The sequence below is a fragment of the Canis lupus genome, chromosome 32 (genome assembly GCF_003254725.2).
Source record: "Canis lupus dingo isolate Sandy chromosome 32, ASM325472v2, whole genome shotgun sequence".
In the NCBI taxonomy this organism is placed as follows: Eukaryota; Metazoa; Chordata; class Mammalia; order Carnivora; family Canidae; genus Canis; species Canis lupus.
The window spans coordinates 18,122,290-18,149,912 of NC_064274.1; the positions used below are offsets into that span (position 1 = coordinate 18,122,290).

A 27,623-nucleotide genomic window follows, 5' to 3' on the forward strand; every position below is an offset into this window, starting at 1 on the left:
GTGAGTAAATTATGGATCTGTGTGATTCGAGGTAAGACAAGAGACTCTTCACATGGTGATGGAATTTGTGTCAGAAGGCCACTTTTAATTTGATTATCACAAACTTGAGTATATTGCAGAAATAAGCACTTAAAATCCACAAAGTTACTAGAACTCATAAGTTGTCAAAACCACGTCCTTATATTACATATAAGAAATATAGCTATAAAATTACTCAGAGCCCAGGATGCCTGGGTGGCTCAGCGGTTGAGTGTCTGCCTTCATTCAGCTCAGGGCATGATCCTGGGATCTGGGATCGAGTCCTACATCAGGCTCTCCTTGCAGGGAGCTTGCTTCTCCCTCTGCCTATGTCTCTGTCTCTATCTCTCATAAATAGATAAATAAAATATTTTAAAAACATTACTCAGAGCCCTACAGCAAAATAATCAATGTTACATGAGAACCTGCTGAACCTGGATTTGCACATATTTTGCTATTACACACAATGCTTTCTCCACACATCTTTTCACTAATCTGTGATCCTTCCAACACAAACATTAAAAACTTTTCTATTCTTTCTCCTCTTATACAGAAGCTTCTCTTTTGTTTTGGATCTGCATTAAGATAAAATTTTGGCAAAATGCCAAATACTAATAATGAACTAATAGCAATAATAAACAAGTTTTACAGGATAAAATTGTTCTTGACAAGATATACCTTGTTTGTAAGAGATCATTCTGTAAAACTCCCATCTGGTGTAGGGTAGGATGAAGAGACAATAATTAGAATTAATTTTCAAATTAAAGAAACTACTGACTCACTCCTGGTTAAATTCAATGGCATATCAGAAAGTGAGGTTAAGAATAAGAATGAAGCATGTATGTATCCAAATAGCTAAGACACATTCTTTTAATATTTATTAATTATATACTTTTGTTGTCACTTGATTAGGTACTTAAGGTGACGATATGTAGGATAAAGACTCAAAATGAGAAAAGTAAGTTGAAGTCCTCTTGTGAAGCACCTTTTCTCCATGCTAAGGAATGGCAAACACTCAAAACTTTTAAGCAAAGGAAGGAGATCAGATGTCACATTGCCCTCTTAGGATAGATGGATTGAGGTGCTGCTAAAGAGACAGAAGGTTGTTAGGGACCCATCTGAGTAGACTAGGAAGGATGACGGGGTCCTGAACTAAGCTAGTGATAGTGAGGAGGAGAAAGCAATAGGAGGGAGAGGAGGAGGCAGAGTCTAGGAAAAAAAAAAGATCATACATGTGGGAAGAGCCAGGTATTTGGAAAGTGCCAGGGAGCAAGAAAAACAGTACATACTTAGTAATTCTATTGCAATTGTTAGGATGGTATGGATCATCACTAGGTGACACAGTACTGAATCAGGCAGGAAAGTGAAGGGAAAGATAGCAATGTGTTTTGGTATAGGTTCAGTTCAGTGTGTCTGTAGGATATTCAAATGGACAGTGCAATAAATCCAGATCATTATTTCTCAACCACAGTCCTACTGACACTGACTGGATACTTCTCTGTTGTGAGGTTTTCCTGTGCATAGTAAGATACTTAGCAGCATACTTGGACTTCATCCACTCAAAGCCAAAAGCACTCCTCCCAGCCCTGGTGAAATAAATGCCTCCAGACGATTTCTAATGTCCCCTGTGGGCAAAATCCACCCCAAGTTGAGAACCACTGGCCTAGAACTTAGAAAAGAACATCCTCATAGGAAATTTGTGCTTCGTTGTCTAGCAGATGGCAGAAGCATGGGAAATAGATTATATCACCAGAAGAAAGACTGTGTTCAACAAATAGGACACCAACATTCGAGAGAAAAGGCTGCCAGCAAAATGACATGTTGTGAATGAAGAAGTAAGAGAGGAACCAAACAGACATGTGTCAGAGGAGCTAAGAGGAGAATCAAATTTTAAGAAGTTGGGAGGCCAACAGGACAAACACAGGCAAAGACTCAGAGAAGTAAAGAAGGAATTGGTTTGGGAAATTTAGATGTGGAGGGTGAGTGGAAGCCAAGCTGTGATGAGGGGTGCACAGGAATTGGGAATATGACCATCATGAGAACCTACTGCTCTTTGCAAAATTTTATGGCGACAGAAGTCAGTGGCACCATGAAGGGGCAATGGGTTTGGATACAGCATGCTATAATTCTTAGGATATAGTGTAGTTTTTGGCATGGGTTTCAAATTCCTGCCATATGAAGGCACATCATATGAGGATCCTTGTTTCCTAGCTGAGAATGGTGACCACACATCAGAGGCATGCACTTCAAGAGACAGGTTTAACTGAACCATCATTGAATGGCTTATAATTATTTCATTTTAATGGTTTGACTTTAAACTCCATATAAATTTTATGTAATTTCTAAAATGATCTCACATTTAACCCCCCACAAGGCAATACTTCTTCCTGAAAAATCCTTTTCATTTCTGCCGTAAGACCTCTTTTCTAGCTTTCAGGTTGTGTAATGAGCATAGAATATATTGTTGCTGTCCAGCAAGGCAGCTGCTCATTTCAGTATGTCTCCACTTACTCTGCAAGGGGAGGGTGGGTAACATTTTAAGAATATCCTTTATCGTTTGCAGAGATGTGATAGAAGGCAGGCCGGATGCCTTGCAGGCAGAGAGAACACAAGGGTGACGAATGAATAAGCATGAAAAACGGACACTTGTCAGCTAGGAATTAGATGTAAAACAGAACGGTTCAGAATAATGTGGGGATTTCTGTCAGGAAAAGAGATGGATTTCTGCCCTTGGAAGACCTTTAGGATTCTACATTTCTGTTTTCTTTCCATTAGTTCTAAGGCTGATACTAAAATAAGTATAAAGTCCTTTCATTATAACCTAGATTACTTTTGCAAAGTCAACTTGGCCTACCTCTGATTTAGTCGTTGATTCCAGCAATTAAAAGAAAACCAGCTTTGTCATATGCAGGCATTCTGAGAGATGTTTATTTAAGAACATGAATATTGGCTTACTAAATCCATACAACAGAATCCAATTAGCAGATGTAGAATCAGACTTGAAACTATATGGATTTCTATTTACCAGTTACACAGTAATCAAAGGAAGCCTTTCAGAACACCTACATGCATGGGCACACACGATGTCTCACTTTTTATTGTAGAATTTTGATGCTTTCAATGAATTTTTCCCACATTAATACTATTGCAAATTATTTATGATGTGGAATATACTATTTATGGCCTTCTACAAACATGAACTTCACTTTTTGACAGGGTGGTAAACAGAAGAGAAGGCTGCCTGGGAGTCTGAAGACTATTCCCTTCACTTTCTTCATTTGTGAAAAGAAAATAAATGTCTAGATGCTTTCAAGGGTCTCTTTTGCTACACAGAAGGGCCAACGACTGATAGACGAACATTTTAAATACGTGTTTGAGGGGAAAAAAAGGTTTTCCCGTGTTGAATATATTATTTCTTAGTTGTGATGGATCTTTAAGGAGCTATACCAATTGGATCAGTGTCTAAGAGAAATAATAGAATAATTCATTTTTAAGTAGCAGAGGAGTTGATGAATCTTTGAGGAGAATAAACAGCTTAAAATTTTCCCTGCAGGACAACTTTTATGGAATGTTTGGACACTTGGATATATAGGCAGAGGTAAAAGTTAGAAAACAGGGATAACGATGGGTTCCAGAAGCTTTGGTATTAAAAATATCAGAAAATTCATTATAGAAATCCTAGGAAGAATCACAAAAGCAGACTAAAATTAAAACTTGGCTGATTGTAAATGCATTGAGATTAACTTTGACGAACTAATTTTCTGTCTCCATGGAGAGATGGGGAGAGAAATGTCTACCCAAAGCAGTGTGTAAGAAAGCCCCATCATGTCAATGTGGATATTTATAAAAGGGGCAGAAAATCATGTCTCCATCCCTTGAGCAAGTCTGATATTATTTGAAAAGAATGAGTGTGGCCTATGGCGGGAATGTTGGGGCTGCACAGGCCACAGTTTGGTGTATAATGCATCATACTCCCGTCCAAGCACCTGTAAGCCCTACTCATGATTATGGACCAACCCCCCCGCCTAAAAATGCCAGCCAAAGATCTCCCTATTGTGCCTGAACAGGCAGGTTGCTGATATTATTTTCTTTGAAAAAGATAATGAGTATGTTCTTACTCTAAGTTTTAAAAAATGATTTATATTTATTAAAATGTTTATTTCATCTACAATGCTACTTCATTGTACCAAAAGATTTATTAGAACACAATATTTTTTAAAAGATGAAATCTTGGCACCATGATAGACTGACTCTATGAAGTCAAGAATTCTCTGGTGGTTATACTTCAATAGGCTATTCTTGTAGGAATGAAAATCCTCCACAGAATAATAAGATAAATGACACATTATATTATTAATGGTGGTTGTTTTTTTGTTTTTAGACCTCATAGGGTTTGGTGAATATTAAAAGAGATCTTGGATCTGAAAAGGTTTTGAAAGATTATAAAGCATAAAACATGTAATAAATTATTATAATGATTTCTGTTATTAATACTAAGAGAGCTCTGGAATGAAAGATGATTGCTCATATGAGTAAATTTTCAGCCTGTTATTCTCTTACATACTTTGGCCATATGGTATATCATCTACAGTATCTAATATTCCTTCTTGTTCTTTTGGAATTGAAGGTTTTATTGCTATATTTTTCAAACTGTGTGTCATGACCTCTTAAAGGGTTATAAAATCAATTTAGTGGATTCAAAAGCAACACTAAAAAATATGAAATGGAATGAAGAGAAAATGCCAAGAGGTATCATACATAGTATTGTGTGTGCATATATATGTGTGTGTTATCTTTACACAGACATATAAATATATATACATACATAAATAATATTTATACATACACAAACACACATATCTGTGTGCATTTCTATGAGTAAGAAGTGAACTATGATAAAAGTATATATTTTTATGGTAGTTCACTGTGAAAATCTGAAAGTTCTGAGAGGCAAGGTAAACACTGTAGCTAAGAGCAGGGTCTTTGCATAGAGAAAATTGGGTTCAGGTTTGACTCTACTATTTGACTGGCTGTGTGACCTTGGGCACACTGTTTAACTTCTTGCCTTCGTTTCTTCAGCTGAAAAATGGGCATAATAATAGTAACTATTTTATAGAGTTATATCAGAAGAGTACTTTTAAACCCTAACACCATGCATGGAATATGTGCCCTAAACATAGTACTCCGCCACCTCACCTTTCCTCACCTCATTAGTAAATTTATCATACTATACAGATATTAGATATCGTCATTACTAGTCAAAATAAACATAATCAAATGAAACAAAACAATTATGAATGTGGGAGGGCTAATTATTTAAGAGGGTGCTTCACAAAGAGAAATCTAGGGACTATCATGCTGTGCTTGATAAAAATGCAGGTTTCATATTCAGGTTGGGCCCTGGGAATCTACACTTTTAAAAGGTCTCACACGTATGTTTTATGCACAGTGCTTAAATCTGAGAACCACCTAATGACTGACTGCTTGATTATTTATGGAACACCCATGGTATACATGGCACTGGGCTAGACACCACAGACAGTAGGAGGGAGTCTTTGGGAGGCCGTGGGAATCAAGCAAATCTGCTTGTGAGCTGGTTTTTACCACCTAGTTTTTAATGGTCCCTACACTGGTATTTCCAGAGTGTCAGTAGTGGAAAGTTTTTGTACAGGCTGACAGATGACAGTGTCTAGCACAGTGACTGAAATTTCACATGTATCCAGGAACCATGCAGGAAACATAAATGATAGAAAATTATGCACAATAATTTTTTTCCCTTGAAACATGATGCCCACCTGAGCTACCTTTCATTTCTAAATTTTAATTGAGACAAGGATACAAAAGCAATTCACTTTTTTTACTCTTACTACTCAGCAATATGCTGTATGTTGTCATATAGGAATGCAGACTCCATGGCCTGCAGATCCCACCTTTGATTGCTTAACAGAAGCTGGTAATGTGAACTGTTACGTGATTTTATTTTCTTTTTTCTAATCATGTAGGTTGTTAGTTGCTTAAAACTTTATCAAGATTTCTTGTGTGGGCCGACATTTTGAGGGCCAAAGCAAGAAGCCTGTGGATTGCCATTTTGAGATGTTGGTCTAGCAAAATCAGTGCTAAGTGTGTCAAAGTTATCTTAACATTTCTTGTGGCCTCTCTCTCACCTCAGAGACAGCCCTTCAGATTTCTCTCCATAGCTCTTCTCTCTTCTGACTCTGAGAAGCTTAACCAAGAAAGACATCTTGGTGGGCAAAACAGTTTCTGTTAGTAGGATTGCATATATAACATTTCCTGAATTCATATTTTATAATTATTAATTTATGTTCCTTTGCCTACTTTCAGAAAGAATGTTGGGCAATAAATGTTAGGATTTCAGAATATTAAGTAAGTGGAAATGATGCCATTTTAAATAAATGGAAACTATTAGCACATGAGTCAGGAGAACCAAAAGTTTTCTTGATGGCTGGAAAGATACTTTGTCATTATTTCTGTAATTTTGGATGATTCCATAGGATAAATATGTACCCACATTCTTTCCTGAATCAATGTCTTTATTGCTATGGTTGCCATGTAAACAAAACCCTGAAGTTCTTTCAGGTAAGAGGGAACCTGTCTGGAGTGGTTATGGTTTCTTCTTAGCTCTTGTTCTTTAGAATGGGAGTAGCAAATATTCAGCGCCACCGCCCTTCCCTTACAGTGTATGTGTCCCAAACTAGTAAGTCATTAAATTCTTTTCTATGGAGTTTGAATTAAAGTTTACTTGGCCTCCCCAGCACAGAACTCTGGGAGACTATAACTAAACAGAAGGTAGCATTCAAGATATGATGCATTTGCCTAGAGTTCATGGCACAGAACTTTCTGATATGGGGTGTGTTTGCATAGTTACGACCATCTTTCTATAGGATATTATATCACTGCTAAGTTTCACTTTAAAAAGATAAAGTAATTAATCCCAGACAATTGAATGCTATTTTTTTTTTATTTTAAAAATTCTGTAAGGTCAAATACATCTCAGTGCTTGGTTATTAGTATGTAAGAGATCTTTAATAAATGCTAAATTAGAATCAATTTCCAAAATAATCTGGCAAGTCCCTTTACTGACAGTCTGGGAACAATTTCTCTTATGGTAACAGCGACATCCATAGCTTTCAAAAATATCACTTATAAAACTCTGAAATTGCACAGGTCAGCCCCCTTCCTTTTTTTTAAAATAATAATTTATTTTTTATTGGTGTTCAATTTGCCAACATACAGAATAACACCCAGTGCTCATCCCATCAAGTGCCCCCCTCAGTGCCCGTCACCCATTCACCCCCACCCCCCCCCCCACCCTCCTCCTCTTCCACCACCCCTAGTTCATTTCCCAGTTAGGAGTCTTCATGTTCTGTCTCCCTTTCTGATATTTCCTACCCATTTCTTCTCCCTTGCCTTCTATTCCCTTTCACTATTATTTATATTCCCCAAATGAATGAGAACATATAATGTTTGTCCTTCTCCGATTGACTTACTTCACTCAGCATAATACCCTCCAGTTCCATCCACGTGGAAGCAAATGGTGGGTATTTGTTATTTCTAATGTCAGCCCCCTTCCTTTACAGATAATGCATCTAATCTAAAACCCTGGAGGGTTAACTTACTTGTTCAAGTTCACTAGCTATTTATAAACAGACTCCATTACATGGGTCTGTTGAAGGAGGAGTCCTACATAGTGATTGTATTTATTTATAGAAATTAACACAAAGTTACTGAAATTACTACCAGAAATTTATTTTCCCATAGTCTGGAGGCCAGCAATTTTACTGGGTCATAATCAAGGGATCAGTAAGGCTTACTTCCTCCAAAAATTCTCTGGGAGAATCCATAGCTTGCCTCTTCCAGATTTTAGTGGCTGCCAGCGTTCCTTGGCTTGTAGCTACATCTCTTCAATCTCTGCTTCTCCAGCCCCATGGCCTCCTCCTTTCTATTTGTGTCAAATCTCCCTCTTTCTCTTATATGGACATTTGTGATGGTCACCTGGATAATCTCAAATCATTAAGCACATCTGCAAAAGGTCCTTTTCCCCTGTAAGATAAGATTTATAGGTTCCAAGGGTTAGGACCCTGATGCCTTTGGGATCATCATGCAGTCTACCACAGTGGTTATGAGTGTGAAGCCTGGATCTACCCACTTGATTTTAAACCTGGTACTGTACTTATAGAGGGTTTTATGTGTTTGTTTCCTCTTCCCTAAAATGAGAATAATTACAGTAATTATTGCATAGGGTTATTGTAAAGATCAAATAAAGGAATACACATAAAAACCCTTAAGAAGACAATGCTTCTACCTTAAAAGCCATCTGTAAATATCTTCATTCAGATACCCAATTCATTGAGCCCCTAATCAGTGTAGCTGTGGAATGCTAACAGAGTTCCTGGTTATACTAATATTTAATTAAATAAATATGTTACTTCACTTATTTACTTATTTCTATTAAGAGGCCACGCTCCAAGTATCAGAATTAAGCTTCCTGCCTCCCAAATTGAGCTGGTCTTGATCTAGGGAATTTCTGTACTTAGAAGACATTCATGTTGCACTTAACTGCCATGCTTTCTGACCATCCTCTGTACTTTCTGACTTGGGCCTGTCTTTGCATTGAGCAAATACAGCTGCTTTCCTGTGATTCACATTTTCATACTTCCAAATCTTCAATTAATTCTTTCACAGGTTCAATGAACAGAGAGGTGCTGAACATTTTTTAATGTTTTTTAAAGATTTGTTTTAATGTATTTTCAAAGTACTCTCCTGGTGCATAAAATAATTCTATGACTACATATGGTCATAATACTTGTGTTTTTAGAAGGAAAAGAAGTATCTTTCTTCCAATAATGACAAAAGGTGCTAATTATGTTGTCATAATAGAGTACCAGTTATGCTTAAATCACAAACTCTGGCTGTTAATGGGAAATAACTGCTGTGAACTGACCAGTACAGCAAATTTTGAGAGGACTAGATTAGTCTTCTGAGCTTTGGGTACTTATTAAAAGTAAAAAATGCCTACTTCAAGGCTATGGAACCCTAAAAAGTTTGCCATGGTTTTCTTTTTTCAGGAATAGATTATCTTACCTTGGCTGGAACTTTTTAAAAAATCCTGGTCTTTTTTTTTTTTTTTTTAATATTCAGCAACTCTTACAGTGATTGTTAAATGTAAAGGACACAATGTATACACAATGTTGGATGGGGTTCTCTTTTTTACCTGCCTTTTCTTCTCAAATATTGTAAAAGACAAAATAAAACAAACAAAACCCAACCAACCAAACAGCAAAATAAACTACATGAAGTTTCCCCTATAATTAGGTTGAAAAATCAAGAATTGTCACAAGTTTGTTTAAAACTCAGATTTACCATTTCCTAAAGAAGTGACTCAGCCAATTTATCTAAGTTCCCTGTTCCTAAGAAGCTCCCTGCTTCTGCTTCAATTTGCAAAATAAGGATAATATCAGAACCTACCTCATAGGATTGTTGGGGGCTTATATTGGAGTTTTATTTTGTAACCTCTTTCTACATTTTATTTTATTTTTTATTTTTTAAAGATTTTATTTATTCATGAGAGACACACAGAGAGAGAGGCAGAGACACACACACAGAGAGGCAGAGACACAAGCAGAGGGAGAAGCAGGCTCCATGCAGGGAGCCCGATGTGGGACTCGATCCCAGGACTCCAGGACCACGCTCTGGGCTGAAGGCAGGCATTAAACCACTGCGCCATCCAGGGATCCCCTCTTTCTACATTTTAAAAAAAGTAATGTTTTTGAGCACTCTTAGGAATTTACAATGAACACTTCCATAATACCATAGTTCACATACGGGGATAGACATTGGAATGATCTTTAAAGAAATTAGCAGAAGGGTTAACTTGGCAATGTTTTCAGTTTGACCCAGGGTTGGCTATCCCTTATTGGACTGAGGTCATTTAAACAGAAAAATCCTGAGTGAACAAAGTCCCCGCAGAAGGGAAACACATTTAAGCCATTCCTTCTTTTTTTCTTGGCTTTGGGGCATTTATAGGACAAACATATTTGTATTCAGTTTTGCTAAAGGGTTTTTTTTAAATAAATATTTTAGAGCTAGAACTCCAAATGACATCCATTACAGAGAAGAGGAAGAAAAAAAAAAAAACCCGTACAAATCACTCTTTTATATTCATACTGCATCTTTAGTTTTAGAAAAAAATGATTGTATGCCATCACAATATTTTTAAGGTATGTCTTAGGGATAAATAATAAGAAACATGCCAACTTTATGGATGAGGAACCTGACATATCAAAAAGTTAAGGCTCTTTTCTGACTACAAAGGAATGAATGCAATGATTGCAGACAAGGTGGTTTGTTTTTTGTTTTTTCAAATAAGCAGTTTAGCCATAAACTTCCCTTTTCATACAGCATAAAACATTACTTTAATGACACATTTTAGTTCAGTGGGTACCCAGCCCTGCCTATAACACATAGTTAGCTGATTTTTCCCAAAATACAACTTATGAGACAGTGTTCTATCAATTGGTTGTCTACCTCTCAGAATAAACATGAGCTATAAATGTCGATGGATTTGTGGGAACTCTACGAATCTTAGGAACTTCTGTCCAAATGCAATAGAAAATATGCTTGGAAAAATATGGATTGATGCAATCAGATATGTGTTACTGCACATATCTGATTGATGCAATCAGATATGTGTTTTAATCTTGAAATAGGAACCAGGTGATGAACTATTTAATATAACAATTGAGATTTATATGAAACAAGAAGAAATTTATTGCTAAAGGTTGCTGTCTTATTATCTAAAAAAACCTCTAAATTGTGCAGTTAATCTTATCTGGTCTCTGTAACTTATAATTGGCTTACTAGGGGCTTAAATGGTTGCACAAGGAATTGAACCACAGCTCAGAAATGCATGTTAGTGAACAGGCCACTTATTCTGGTGTGCTGGTAAACCTGCAGAATTCTACCAAGATATTTGGTATAAGGCTGCCAGATTCTGTCATAGTATAACCTCAATCTTTCAGAATGCCTGGTTAAAGAAATGTATTATTTGGCCAAATCATTATAATTGAGTATAATTTAATCTTGTTTTCTGAGTAGACAGGTGGGGATTGGAAAAGAAAAATAAAAGGCCATGGGCAATGACTTCTAAATACAACAATTCACAAGATTACGTATATTTAGTGGAAGATATTACTGCCTCACAACAGAAATACTCATTAATTAATTCCTTTAAAAGACTCACTGAGTTCCTAAACTGTGTCAGGCATCACTGTAGACATTTTGGGTTCATCAGTGAATGAATCAAAGAAAAATCTTTGCCCACATGGAACCCACTTTCCAAGTGGGGGAGATAGACCTCTATCCATGAACAAAATAAATACACAAATCTATGATAGCTGAGAAGCTGATAAGTGCTATGAAGAAAATAAAGAAGTGCAAAAATGTAATGGAGGTGTGAAGTGGAGGAGCACGGAAGGTAATCATTTCATTCTACCTGATGTCCTTGAATTACCTGGGTGACAAAACATTTTTACTAAAAGAACATATCATTAGCATTGAATAGCATCATCACTTTGTCCTATTATATGCTTTCAGTTTAATTCAATTTCATCCCATTTATTTATGTCTTCAGTTACTTAGCACCAACCATGTGCAAAGCACCACTTTTAGGCACTGGGGGCCTCCCCACAATAAAGAAAATCAAGTGCCTGACCTTGTAAAGCTTATGTGCTGGTGGTAGAGATAGTCAACATAAAAAGAAACAAATAATGATGAAGAGAAATGCTCTCAAGAAAAACTAAAGCAGGTTTGGGGTTAAGACAGTGACACAGTGGGGGTCAGGGGGCTTTTGGTAAATCGGTGAGGGTTGACCCCTCTGAAGAGGTGACAGACATCTCAGCAGAAATCCGAATGAAAAAAAAAAGTGAGTCACATGTAAGAGCTGGGGAAGAATAATCTGGATGGGAAGGAACAGGTGTTGCAAATAGCCTGTATTTCAAATAAGTGTACTGTATTCTGGAAACAAGGAAACTTGTGTGGTGGGAGCAGACCAAGCAAGGAGACAGGCAGGAACCTGAGGCCTTCTGTTACTTCTGCACCAAATCACAGTGAGCTGATAACATTATGCCTGTGGAAAATAAGATAATGTTGAGAACTACCACCTGACGTAAAAATCATTGTCATCACTCCTCCTGTCTGTACTCAGAGTGTTGTTAAAAGCATGGTCCCTCTTGCTGGTCATACCAGCTTCTCCATATACCAACTGTGAACTCAGGCAAGATTTTTCATCTCCCTTTGTTCTCAGTTTTCCCATCTGTAAAATAGTGATTATTACAGTGGTCATATAGAATTGTTGCGAGGATTGAATGAGCTAATCCATGTAAGTGTTGGTCAAAGGGTATAAATTTCCAATTACTAAATGAATAAGTTCTGGGGATATTTTTCTGCAGCATGGTGACTACAATTAATTACACTGTATTATGTGCTTGCAATTTGCTGACAGAGTAGATGTTAAGTGTTTTCACTAAAAGAAAACAAAGGTAACTATGTGAGGTGAGAAATAAAATGACTGAAACAGTGCCATCATTCTAATCATTATTCTAGAGCCAATCTGTCCAGGACTAGCCACATGGGGCTATCGAACAACTGATATGTGGCTAGTCTTCACAGAGAAGTATTATACATGTAAACACAGCAGATCTCAAAGATAATCATGAGAAAAAAGAATATAAAGTATTTCTTTTTTTAAAGATTTTATTTATTTATTCATGAGAGACACAGAGAGAGAGGCAGAGACATAGGCAGAGGGAGAAGCAGGCTCCCCATGGGGAACCCAATGTGGAACTCGATCCCAGGACCCTGGGACCATCCCTCAAAGCAAAGGTGCAGAGGCTCAACCACTGAGCCACCCAGGTACCCCAAGAATATAAAATATTTCATTAACACTTGTTTATATTTGTTACTGGGATGATAGTTGAGATATAATGGACTAAAAAATATGTTACCAAGATCAATTTTGCCTATTTCTTTTTACTTTTATAAGGTTGGCTACTAGAAAAGTTTAAATGACACATGTGTCTAGTATTATATGTCTTTGCACATCGCTCTTCTGGATAGTATGCTAGGCACTACAGATTCACAAATATGGACAAGGTTTGGTCCAAAACCACACGTGGTCACAAGGTGGCTATGATCCCAGGGAAAAGAACAAGTGAGCAATGAGAAACGAGCATAGAGGGCCACCTTGATCCTTCTTCATTCTTCCCAGGAACTATCATATTCCAATCGGTAGCCAGTGGCCTTTGTGATTTATGGGTTTGCACATAGAATAAAGAAAAAATCCTTTGGAACTATCCTGCTATTCCCAGGAAGATGGATTCTCTATGCACATAAATCCACTATGACTCTTGAATTGTCAGAGAAGGGTGACCATATGGAGTGCTCTTCCATCCTCAGGCATGGGGGAATATTACAATCTAATTGTATGTGAATTTGGCAGAGAATTTCATCCTCTAGAGTCAAGAGCAAAGCCGGGGACATGAAGTTGTAAAAAAGAAGAGACTTTTAAGTTTTTAATGTTAACTCAGTATAGATCAGTATCAAAATGCACAAATAGCATTTAAATCCTATCTGTTGTTATGAACACCTATGATCGTTCACTGAGCATCTGTTTTGTGTCTGGCCCTATGTCATATGCTTTACAAGTTTATCCAATTTAATCTTAAAATAGCCCTATCATTTGCATTTCATGGTTGATGAAACTAGGGCTCAGAGGGGTTAAGTCACGTCACCAAGGTCATATTAGTAAGTCATGACTGGGATTTGAACATAAGTCAACCTGGCTCTAAAACTTATGCTTCTATCATTCCACTGTGCTATCCCTCCCCACGAATAACAACAGCTACATCACCAACAATCACAACATCAAAACAGCAGCCTTAATAAAAACTAAGACATTTCCCCAAGAATGACAGTGTGTGCAAATATTTTGCCTAAATTATATTCCTATCTTAACACTAAGAATTTCCCCATTGACTTTATAACGAGGATACTAGAAGAAACAACCCAATGAAACTGGTAGCCATATTACCATAAAGGCTCTACTTTGGAAAGTCGTCATAGTGTCTACCTGAGGTCTCTCTCAGGAGAAACTCCCCTTTCTGCAATGGAAGCCACAGCACCCATGCAGGTCACTCACACTGCCTTCTAGGAAATGAGTATGATTCTAGAGCAGCCATGTCACGTTCTCAGCCCATACCTAGCTAAATTCTTTTTTTTTATGATTTTATTTATTTATTCATGAGAGACACAGAAAGAAGGTAGAGACATAAGCAGAGGGAGAAGCAGGCTCTCTGTGGGGAGCCTGATGTGGGACTCGATTCCAGGACCCCAGGATCACAACCTGAACCAAAAGCAAACGCTCAGCCACTGAACCACCCAGGTGCTCTGCCTGGCTAAATTCTAACCTCCATATTTCCTTTTTTTCCCTTCTGCCTAAATAAGTATGTGTCACATACTTATTTTTATTTTTCCTATAGTCTGAATAAATGAAATATTATAAGCAAATAAATAGCAATATTCATTCCTGTCTTATAAACTTCTGAAAATAGAGCTTTTTAGTGAAAGAACAATGATCCTCTCCATCGTACATGTGAGTCTAAGTCTAATTAGGTGAGAGGTAACCGCATTTATTTAAACTTAGCATCATAGTTATTTTTGCCTGATAAAAATTCAAATTTTAATTGCAGTTTATGTGATGGCCATCTGTCAAATATTACTGAGCAAAGCCCCACTTGCTCACTTGAAACAGGGCAAAGTAGAAAATCTGAAAGCTTCATGCAATATTAGCAAAAACTCACTTGGTAGAAATCAGCTTTAACAAAGAGAACTGAAATTTAACCCTTTTTTAAAGCGTGATATAAATCTATACGACTACATCTTTTCATGTTGGATGGCCTCTGGCCACACACATAGGAGTTCACTAAAGAATGGAAGTATAGGCAAAATGTTCTTCAGTCTTTTTGCATGAAAATGGAAAGGTGCTATGGGCAAATGAATATCTTACTAAAAGAATTTGTTTTTTTGTTATTTGAAAATGTCAAATTATGTTTAGCAAAGTTTATATAACTCATTGCAAAGAAAGGGTTCTAATATGTATTTAATTTTTATGTGGAGAACAGGGACATATATACAGTGTGTGTGCATATACATATGTATATACACACATACACATACCGTACCATATATATGCTATTATTTATATATATTTGTGCTTATATATGAAATTGGCACAATAAGAGATTCATCATTTGGAACTAAGCAGTCCTTAAACCTTAGCTTTTAGGCAAGCCAATTTAGTATGGAATATAAATTGGCAATTTAAAATATTCATTATAATTGATATTAATGAATGCAGAGCAATGAAAGATAAAGATTAGTCTTACATCATTGTACCTCTTTTGATTATAATTAGAAGCTAACGTTGAATTCATTTAACTATCTGACCAAAACAATTAGTTTCTTGTTTCTTTGACAAATGTTTGAAAATATCTTTTAGCTTCATAATTAATAAAATAAAGTCTTCAAGATTTGTGGTAGATGATTATATGAATGTTGAGATATGTCCCTGAGATCTCTTTTCAGGACTGATCCCACGTGTTGGGAGCGTTGCCTATGAGAGAGCTCTGTGCCTCTCTCCCGGAACTGCCATTAGTTGAGGAGAGCTCACTTGACCCAGGTCACATAAACTGGTAGGGGTTTAAAACAAGGGCCGACATCCACTGACTAGTCTATGTGGAGGAACAAAGGCCCACTCATGACCTATATCGGTGGGACAATTTTGAAGGGCCATTCAAGCTCCAGAGCTCCCTTGGGGCCGTTCTTTGCTGGCCCTACCCTGCAGCTCAATTTTTCCTCTGGCCCAATCCTATGGCCTGCATTCTTCAAGGGGTATTTTTCCTAAGGGTGCTCCTCAATACGTTGCCTACATGCATGTCCCCAATCTCAGAGTCTTTTCCATGGAGAATCCACAGAAGACAAAGAGAAAATCTCCTTAGATATGCTCTGAGAGGAAAGATAATATATAGCATTTTAATAAACTTCACCAGGAATTTTTATAACAGTTTTATTTCAACAAAATTTATTAAATATCTATGATGTTCTCGGCATTGTGCTAAGCACAAAGGATATAAAGTTAAGCAAAATTGAATTAAGCAATATTGATTTCAAAGAACTTGCTGGCATGAAACATAGACGTTAGAACAAGTGAATATAATTCAATTGAGACAAGCCCTATTTTAAGAGAATGGACACACTGCTCTGGAAGGGTTGAGAAAGGAATGCCTATCTTTCTGGATACCCATTAGACAGGAATGACTTCACTAAGGACATTTGAAACAAATTCTTCAAAAAGCTCAAGACTCTTGAAATCACTTTCTTCTTTTTCTTTCACATGTCACATCCAATCTTTCAACAAAAGCTATCATGTTCACCTTTAAATGTGCAATAGTCCCCCCTTATCTGCTGGTTTGCTTTCAGCAGTCTCAGTGAGCTCCAGTCAACTAAGATCCAGAAGCAGATGATCCTCCTGACCTACCATCAGAAGGCCAAGAGTGACTAATGCTACATCACAACGCCTGTGTCATTCACCTCATCATGGAGGCATTTTATCACATCATCACGAGAAGAATTGTGAGTATAGCACGATTAAGATATTTTGAGAGAAAAACCACATGCACTAACTTTTATTACAGTATATTGTTTCAATTGTTGTATTTTAATCATTCTTGTTGTTAATCTCTTACTGTGCCTAATTTATGAATTACACATTATCATAGGTTTGTATAGAAACGACATAGTGTATATATAGGGGTTGGTACTGTCTGCGGTTTCAGGCATCCACTGGGGGGCTTGGCATGTATCTCCCACAGACAAGGGGAACTGCTGGATGTAGGAGCCACACTGCACCAGCTTTGCTGCTTCTAATCTATGCAAGTCTAACATCTCTCACAGATATAGCCTCCTAACTGGGCTTTGTGCTTCTACTCTTGATCTATTTTCAACACAATTTGTGATTCTGCTAACACAGAAGTCAGATCATGAACTGCTCTGCTGAAAACATTCCAAAGTTCTCTTCTAAGAACCAAAGCTGTTACATCTACAGTGTCCTGGGCCATCCACAGAGGAGGGCTAGCACACTCCTGCCCCAGGGTATTGGTATCTGTGGTATTTGCTCCCTCTGCCTGATTCCCCTTGCCCCTCCTTCAGGTTTCTTCAGTTGTCAACATCCTCCAAGGAATTCCCTGACCACACTCCCTCAGCACAACATACCGTCTTTTCCTGCTTTCCTTTTCTTTGTAGTGCTTACCATCTGCTGTGTTCATGAATATTATTTATTTTATTTAGAGTTTGCCCTTGCTCACCTGCACATAACTCCACAAGGGCAGGGATCATTACATGTTTTGTTTTTGGCTCCCTACCCAATACCTACAACAGTCCCATAGAGTAAATGCTTACTAAATATTGTTAAATAAATGAATGTCTACAAATAATGAAGAGAAGTCATAAAAGGGTGAAACCCTCAAGTGTGAACAATAGCCAGAAAGCATAGAAATCAAAGTATTTCTAATCTAGCGTGATGGAAAGGGAAACATTTTTTGTGGTTGGAGCTGGAAACGTAGGTTGAATATGTATATCATGAAATATTGTTGTCATGGGCTGAACTGTTCACATGTTGAAGTCCCAACCGTCAGGACCTCAGAATGTGACTTTATTTGGAGATAGGGCCTTTTAAGAGGTGAGGAAGTTAAAATGAGGCTATTAGGGTGGCTTTAATTCAATGTGACTGGTGTCTTTACAAAAAGAGAAATTTAGTCCTGGCCAGTTACAGAGGGAAGGCTGTATAAAGACAGGAGAAATCAACCATCTACAGGCCCAGGAGAGAGGCTTTCGGAGGAGCCAGTACTGCTGGTACCTTGACCTCAGACTTGTAGTCTTCAGAACTGTAAACAAAGAGATTTTTACTGGTTAAGCTGCCCAGTCCATGGTACTTTGTAGGCCAGCCCTAGAAAACTTGTATGATGGCATATGGCACCATAGGGAATTTTAACTTTTTCTCACAAACCACTGTAACATTTTAGCAAGGAGGGAGGGAATCTGTGCAGGGATCTGAGTTTCAGAAAGACTGTGTTTGTGGTAATATGGAGAATAGACTAGAAAAGGGAAACAAGCAGAGCCATGGAGACTTCTTGGAGGGTGTCTGCAGCAGCTGTGATCTAGATCAAGCAGAAGAAAGGAAGGGAAGAGGTGAGTACAGAATTGGGAGAAGCCTCAGAGCCAAGACTGTTGAGACTCAATGATATGTGATAGGTGAGTGATACTGACATCCACCACAAATAATTTAATAAAATGAAGACATACAAAAGAGTTCAAACCATATAATTTACATGGATTTCAGGGGTCTCAGACTGGAGAACATATCTCAATATGGAATGTCATGCTGCTCAAGATGTGAATAGCACTCATTGAGCAAAGGAGCCTGTGAAAAGAGCTGCAGGCCACATCTCTTCTTAGGGATAGTACGCATTAGCATATTTAAAAATCAAAATCTGAATATTTTTCAATGAATAAACCTATTTAACTTATCCCCAAAAAATATTTCCCACACTTATTTGATATTAGAACCCATTTTTTGTGTGTGTGTGTGAGGCACTTCTTACCCTCTCCCTAAACATGAATACTCTAGAAATTAACACAATGATGGAAAATAGTGGTGTATTTTGATGCACTTGACTGGTTCCAAAAATAAATAAGGAAGCTTTGTATGGGCAATTTCTATATCCAACAGTAAAACTAATCAACACTGGTCTAACACATTGGCAGAATAAGCTCATAAAGGAATAGAGTCAGGGTTCCTGTAGCCTAATTCTTCCCAGATGAAAAAAAGAAAACTCAGGATCTTTTGAAAGAATCACTAATTCTTTCACATCCTTAGAGGGGAAACTGTCAACACCTTGAAATACAAAATGATGTTCCTGGTGAAGGGGAAAGTGTAGCTCAAATGCATAAATCTGGGAGTTGTGACCAGGGTTCTTTGTATCTAGAGCAGTGATGGTCTCAATTTTCTCACATTCCAAGATGCACTGGTGGAATGTGCATCCCGTGGTGTCCAAGCACAATGACTCACATGCGATGCGCACATAGGCCTTCCTGCTCTTTGTCGTGCCTGCCGAACTCCAGGCCACACACTGACACCAGTAATCTTCGGGCCCAAAGAGTTCTTCCACTTGCTGGCGTGAAATCTCAATGCTTACTTCCCGGACAATGAGACCTGCCAAGGGAAAGAGAGGTTTAAGTCAGGAGAAGTCCTAACAAAATATAAAACATCAAACCATATATTTCCCCCTAGTGATCCTTCTTGATGCCATAGATCAACATTCCAAATATTGTCTTCATCCACTTGTGATTTTCTTCTCATTCCAGTTATTTGTCTCCCAACTTTTTCTTTTCCTTATTTGCTATTTCAAATCTTCTGCTTTCCTCAGAAGATAAAAGTGGAGTAGATCACTGCACAAAATTACACTTTTTGCCAAATAGTCTGACAAATATCCACTAAGTTATCTTCCTGGGTATATTAAAACCCGAACATAAATTTCACATCTGCTAAGGACTGTACCCCAATTAAACAGGTCATTGGAAAGATATCCGTGTGTTGTACATAACCTTACAATGGTTAAATCTTCCTAACTCTTCACATTAAATGACAGAGAATAACCCAAAACTATAATTATAAGAATATAAATTATAAATATATATTGGTTTATGTATATAAATGTATATCACATTTATTATAGTATCATCTGGTACCATGAAGCTATATACAGTTTTACAACACTTTACATAGTTTTACAATAACTGAGTCTTCCTAATTCTTCATAAGAAATGAGAATGACCTAAAACTATAATCATAAGTATATAAATCATAAATATATATAACATATAAGATTTTATTATAATATGACCTAGTACTTTATGAATATGTGGTGATTATTTAAAACTAAGTTATTTTAATAGTTGTATGTTAGTTATTAAGGCATACTATTTTCTTTAAAAAAAATCCTAGTCTCAATTAACAAATCCCTGGTATTCTACTCAAAGACTGTATGACTTTAAAGTTTTCATGCATAATATTTTGAAAGCCCAAATGTTTCTCTTTAATTGTAATGTAACTAAAATCCTGTTAAAGTGGCTTCCAGCTAAAATGCTCAAATAATTGGATTTTATTTTACAGCATTGTGTAATCCTAAATAACAAAAATTGAATTAAGAATCTGGGATTATCATTTCAGGAGTATTTATCTTGATATATCAAAGTGTATTTCATTTATTTCAAGCAAGAGTCGTTCTGCAATGTTCCTCTTTGCACTGAGCAAGAAGGATCATCTGAACAATGTATGTGGGCAACTGCCAATTTTCCTGCACACTCTTTCAAAATGCAATGCTTATTGAGAGAACTAACAGGGGCACAGTTAGGGATAAATATAATAAGCACAGTAAGAAAGATGAAATATATTGCTTTGTAGTTTTTATTCATGTATTTATTCATTCATTCATTGAACAAATATTTATTCAATATCAGTTACGGAAAAGATATTACCCTAGGGACTAGTGAATCTCTGATGAGTAGAATAGTCATTACCCTCAATGAACTTATATTGTGAAGAGGGTACATATTAACTGCAGATTATACCATTATTATTTAATTATAATTGAGTTCAATGCTGCTAAGGAGAAGTATAGAGAAAAGGAGAGGGAATAACAAGGGATCCAACTTAGTATGGAGGATCCAACATGAGTTAAGTTGGTTAAATTATATAGGAGAGGGGCAGAACATATGGGAAGAAGCAGGAAAGAGAATGAGGAGATTGGAACCCAGAAGACAGTTGAGTACCAAACACAGAGATAGTGGCATGAGATGAAGCTGGAGACGAAAAAGATCAGTCAATACACAGTCTTGTAGGCCAGTGGTTCTCAAAGTGTGGCCCTGGAGCAGTTTCATCAGCATTCAATAGGAACTTGCTGGAAATGAAAATTCTTTGGTCCCACTTCAGACTCAAATTGAGTAAGAAATTTTGAGGGTTGGGCCCAGTGATTTGTGGTTTAAAACACTCAAAGAGTTTAGATGCATGCTATAGTTTGAGAACCTGTTGCATACCATGTTTAGAATTTGGGATTTCTTCCTGAAAGTCATGGCTATCATTAAAGTGTTTAAAGCAAGTAAATGACATAATCAAATGAAAATTATATATATAATTATATATATTATAATTATGATATTATAATAATGATATTAATAATTAATGATATATATTATATATATAACCATATATATGATACAGAGTTATCTAGTTAGTTCCTAGAAGGTATGATCTCTTAAACTCTTTGACCATGACTTCTTGGTATAGATGACATGAAGGTATCATCTAAAGACTCTAAAAAAGAGTATTCCAGAACTTACTCTAAAACCGAGAACATGGAACACCTGGCTGGCGTACTGGTTGAGCATCTGCCTTCGGGCCAAGGCATGATCCTGGAATCCTGGGATCAAGTCCCACATCCTGCATGGAGCCTGCTTCTCTCTCTGCCTATGTCTCTGCCTCTCTCTCTATGTGTCTCTCATGAATAAATAAAAAATAAAATCTAAAAAAAAATGAAACTGAGAACATGCTCAAATGGGTAAAAGCCTCAGGGAAATTAATAAATATTCAATAGAGGTAGACACTCTCCCACTGGGGAAATAAGCAATATTTTCTATCATGAACTGAAGAGGACTTGAGACACAGAAACACCTAAACCCTTAGATTCCCCTCAAGGCTCCCTGATCTGAAAAGAAGCCCAGGGAAGTAAATTTTATAAGCCCAAGGCAGGGCAAGATGCTAATGGGGCACTCTATGGCCAAAAGTTTACTAAATGTATTTAAAGTGATTTTAAAGTTTTGAAAATTAGCAAGCCTTCTATGCTTATACAGTGACCATTTAAAAAGAATTTTCAAGTAACTGGCAGAGCTAAATCCCTCACCCCTCTATGAAAAGATTAGTATTTTAATCAGTGTCCAAATAACAAAACAATCTCCATAGCAGAAATCCCAACTTATTAACAAAAAACCATTACTTACTTTCTACTTTTCTAGTCCCTACTCAAGTCCTCTCATTTTCCCATCATACTGTGACTATTCCCATTTTCTGATATCTAGAAGTTCAGGGAAAGATGGAGCACAGCTTTCCCCCTCACTTCCCACCTTTTTTTTTATTCCACTTTCTGGCATTTGATACTTTTGTCTGTTTTACTTGTTTATAACTTCTATCTTCATGCAGAAATTTAGTTACTAGAAACAAAACCCTTCCTTTAAAAGTTGCTGCAGTAAATTTACAGTCACCAAAGGGCTGATAAACCTGCAGTGTGTATTTCCTCCAAACTATAATGGCTTTTTCCAAAATGCAGGGCAGCAACAAACGGGCTCAGGATATTAAAACCATACACAAATATTTTTGTGTCCCAAGATGATAACTTCAGGTTTTATTCCTCATCCTCTCCTCCCCCAACTTTTTACTTACAGCAATTACAGGAAACCTAATTAAATGCTAGGGTAACTACACTAGGGCCACTGGATCCTTCAGGCCAAATAGGCTCACGGATGTTTCTACTGACCACAAATCTGAGGCTTTTGAAGAAGCCACAGACCGACCCTCCTGCTACAGGGATTATTCATAGTATGAATGTTCTGAATTGTGTGGCTCAGGCTCTCTGGGGGTGCAGGAGTCAAGCACACACTGATTTTTGTCTTCAGCTTCATAGATGGCCCATTCAGGAGGAGAGGAATGAATTAGTTGTGTACAGTTGTCCTGCCACATGCCTAAAGTTTACATTCCAACTTCTGGTCAACAACACTAGAACAGGAAAGAACTAAAGCAGCAAGTCTCTAAACACTTAACAGCTCAGAATGCCCTACAATCAGCTGCATTATTCAAGCTATGAGGAACTTTATTATGTACCATCTTTTCATTACTGCAGGTAAGTTCATTACCTATGACATTCTGCTCATCAAACCAGAGGCTAGTGGTTTGACTAAAAGTAGGTAATATTATTTCTCTTTGAAAGTAAAATTTTAAATCTGCTTGAAGTCCTGAGATGGAAAAAGCAAGCTGCCTTGAAATTTGTAATGCCATCAGCATTACTTCCAAGGAGGGCTGGGCTGCTTTGAAGAACATTTGGGAACTTGAAATTGGTTTCAGGTTACTCAAGGGTGGGGAGAAACGCTTCGTTCTACAGATTTGCTCAAATACAAATGTGTATTTTCCATCACGTCTGATAAGATCAAAGATTTTCCATCATCATTCTTCCTTTAATAGCAGCATCTCAAGGATGCATGCTGTTTGAAGTTTGCAGTGATCTGCTTTTATAATAGGATTCATTGTGGTTTGGGAGCCAGAGTGCAGGCAAGTAATTAGCATGCTGTATCAAGAAGTCTTATAATGAATATGAATATGCACTTGCTAATAGGGAGTTTCAAATGATTTTAGAAATCCAGATGCAAATGCAACCCTCTGATTGGATCTTTGTTAAGGCTATACATGCGTATGGCAATAAAATCTGGTAAAATATTTTCCTTATCTTTAGCAAAATTTTAATTTTATAATAGTGTTCAGGCACCACAAATAGTTTTTTCTAGAGATTATGATAAAGTGATCACAAATACATGATGAATACTATTGAATAACTATTTAAAATGATATGTATATTTCCCCAGAAAAAATAATCTATAGTACTGCCAACAAACATTAAGAGTTCACTAATGTCAAAAATTATGTCAAGTTCCAGAAACGTAAAGATGGACAAAATCTCATTTCCAACATTGTGCTCTTCATTTATCCCATTTATTAAGTGATATTCCAAAATCATGCATCATCTCGAAAGATTTTTTGAAATGTGGTCATCAAATTCTCACCTTCTGATACCCCATGTATATTTCACCAAAAAGCATCATGACTTCAAATTAGACATGGGTGTTATGTATGCCTGAGTTGTATTTCTCATTCTTCTTAATTACTTTATCTTTCATATGACAATGGGAAGGTTTGAGACATCATGTTGTGTAGACCTACCAATTTGGTTCTCTCCAACACTCTCCCAACACTCTCCCTTGGGAAAAGAGCTGCAGAGGTCACTACCAAATCTCATTATAGTGCATTCGCAGGACAGAGGTTGGTGGGAAGTGTATGGAGCTTCAGGTAAGGATGATCTGGGATATATTGTAACACTTTATTGAATTAGCGTGGTCTCTTTTTCATGCTTTATTCCATAGCTTAATCTTATTAGTTTTCACTAATATGATCTCAAGTATTGTACATATCAGTTCTAGATGTCTTAATATAAATTAAATTACACAAAATATCAGCATAATTTAAAAGGATGTAATACCCCCCCAAAACCCCTGACAATTATTTCAGCTGCTCACAAAATAATCAATATAGTAACCTGAAAGGCAGAACTGTACAATCAAGATATGGTTTTATGTTACATGAAGTCATCTGACAATCTTTAAGCTAAATCAGGAAAATAAGACATGCAAACACATAATTCATCAAGTTTTCTCTGAAATGTTTTTCTTAGATTTTTAATATAATATTTAATATATAAACAGGCCATCTAAAATTACTTTGTTTAATTGAAAATTGCAACTTACTGGTGTATTAAATTATATTATAAGTATAATTTTGTTAAAGTTACATTTATTATCTTTGTAGTCAAGATGAATTTACCTAAAAGTCAAAGAATAACATGGCTGGGACTGAATGGTTCAAAGTTGTTGCCTGGAAGTATTTCATACCTAGGCCATTGACTTGACTTCCTTTTTTACATGATAATTTCTAGTGACTTGGGTTCTGTTTGGCATTCTGTGCCCAGTGAGGATCTGTGTTTTATTATGTTTTTGTTTTGTCTAGAACTGAGAAGAAAATATTTGTTGGATTGTGTATCTGGAGTGGGAATACTCCTAGTGCTTTTTAGAAAGCTATATGAGAACCACAGATAAAGGCAGTTTTTCCTCCTTAAAACTTGAAATGTTAATTGCAAGATGATATTACAATAGTTATAATTGATACTCTGACAACACTAATACTGTTTTCCTATCCTTTGCAGAAGTGTCAGGTTTTAGATGCTATTACAGGAGAACCAGTCCTCCTACTTTTGATTTGACTTTCCAACCACCACCAAACTTAGAGCTGCAAATATTAATGACAATTGGAGTGGAGAGTCTGCAAAATGCTCTTTCTTACATACAGAGTGGTAATGAGTCAATAGATTAATTCTACAGGGGGATCCTTGGGTGGCTCAGTGGTTTAGCGCTTGCCTTTGGCCCAGGGTGTGATCCTGGGGCCCTGGGACTGAGTCCCATATCAGGCTCCCCGCATGGAGCCTGCTTCTCCCTCTGCCTGTGTCTCTGCCTCTCTCTCTCTCTCTCTGTGTCTCTCATGAATAAATAAATAAAATCTTAAAAAAATAGATTAATTCTACCAGTTGTGCCCCATCATTATTTCCCATTCTTAAGTTTAGTGATTAAAAAACCTGTTGAATGTCTGTTCCAAGAAGTCTTTGTGAGACCAAAATGGGAGCTAAAATCTTTCTGTATTTAACTTCCGCTGTGTGTGTCAATGTTCCCTGGAATATAAAAAAGTGATCTTGTAAAATATGATGGCAATTTAATTTGGAAGGGCACAAAGCATATCCATTGACATAGCAAATACATTACTCATCTAAATATTTTTCAAAAAACGTGAAGTTCATTACATAAATATTTGAATATACATTCCAACATCTTTCTTTAAAGTATAATTATTAACAATTATCTAAATCATAACTACACACATTACTTCCTGTTTTTATTTCATGTAATACATTGATAACTTCAGTAGAAATAATTTTTAACAACATTTAAAAAAAGATCCTGCCCATAAGGGTTGCGGAGAATACTGTATTCCTGAATATCGATCTAACCGTGAACTGGTGAATTACAGACCTTATTATTTACCCTTATTATTACCAGTCACTCATTTAATAGTTATTTACAGGGGATCCCTGGGTGGCGCAGCGGTTTAGCGCCTGCCTTTGGCCCAGGGCACGATCCTGGAGACCCGGGATCGAATCCCACGTCGGGCTCCCGGTGCATGGAGCCTGCTTCTCCCTCTGCCTGTGTCTCTGCCTCTCTCTCTCTCTCTCTCTCTGTGTGACTATCATAAATAAATAAAAATTTTAAAAAATAGTTATTTACAGAGACTCTGCCATGTGCCATGCACTGTTCTGTGTGCTGGGGGGCAGTGGTAAAGAAGGCACATAAGGCCTCTGCCCTTCACGATGCAGTGTGGAGACAGTTCTTGAGCACTTATTTTATGTGCTGCCATTTCCAAGGCAGCCAGAGGATCCATCCATCCATCCTTCCTTTCTTCCTTCCTTCCTTCCTTCCTTTCTTTTTTTAAGATTTTATTTATTTATTCATGACAGGCACAGAGAGAGAGAGAGAGGCAGAGACACAGGCAGAGGGAGAACCAGGCTCCATGCAGGGAGCCTGATGTGGGACTCGATCTCGGGTCTCCAGGATCACGCCCTGGGCTGAAGGTGGCGCTAAACCGCTGAGCCACCTGGGCTGCCCCAGAGGATCCTTTCTTTAGAAGTTTACTGTCTAATACTGAAAACAAATAGAAGCGTACTGAGTAAAGTGACTCTGTCACATGCATTGCACATGTGTCAGGACAGTGACTGGCACACATATTTGTCCAGTTAATGTATGTTAACTGAATGAATGGTTTACACCTATACAGCTATAATATTAAGTAGTGTTAAAAATTCCAGATATAAGTAAATTGAATTGTAACTCAGGGGTACAAGTAACTAGAATTTATTGAATATCCACCACATGTCTCAGGTCATTTGCATAATAATCTTTGGAAATGGGTATTATTATACCTGTACTGTAGGTAAAGAGTGGAAGTCATGATTTAAACAATTTTCCTGTAGCCAATGATGGGCGAAATCAGGATTGAGATCCATTATGTAACTGAACCCTATGATCTCGTTCCTTTCCTTATACTGATATTCCTTAAACTGTGTCTCAACAAAGTGTTCTTGGGGCTCCTGGATGGTTAAGTCATTTAAGAGTCTGCTTTCCACTCAAGTCCTGATCCTGTGGTCCTGGGATCATAGGCTCCCTGCTCTCCCTCACCCTCTGCTCCTCCCACCCCGCTCACACTTCATGCTCTCTCTCTGTCAAGTGAATAAATAAAAATATTTTTTAAAAAGGTATTCTTTGGTCAAATAATTGGGGATTTCTGTTTAATATATCTTCCTCTTAGAAACACAGAATGCTAATCAGCATATTGAAGACACTGGTCAGAAGTTCTGCCATTAAAAAGTATGTTTAATTTGGACTGCCATGATTTCCCCCAAATTTATCGAACCATATAACCCTACAGTCAACATAAAGACAGAGCCCCATCTCATCAAGTCTTTCAATATGGTTTTGTTTAGCATCTTCCATCT

The 27,623-nt window shown here is 37.1% G+C and overlaps 1 protein-coding gene and 1 long non-coding RNA gene across 3 annotated transcripts in view; one reads left to right on the forward strand and one right to left on the reverse strand.

Moving 5' to 3' along the window:
• Positions 1-27,623, reverse strand: part of UNC5C (unc-5 netrin receptor C) — a 351,461-nt gene that overhangs the window by 104,521 nt on the left and 219,317 nt on the right. For both annotated transcript variants that reach the window (XM_025424165.3, XM_025424156.3), the window contains exon 3: positions 19,220-19,363. In XM_025424165.3, the coding sequence (XP_025279950.1) occupies positions 19,220-19,363 (144 nt within the window). The remainder of the gene's footprint in view (positions 1-19,219; positions 19,364-27,623) is intronic.
• Positions 6,622-27,600, forward strand: LOC112645121 (uncharacterized). Its single transcript, XR_007407726.1, has 5 exons — positions 6,622-6,733; positions 16,573-16,725; positions 22,879-23,102; positions 24,165-25,376; positions 27,437-27,600. It is a non-coding gene; the product is annotated as an uncharacterized LOC112645121 (long non-coding RNA).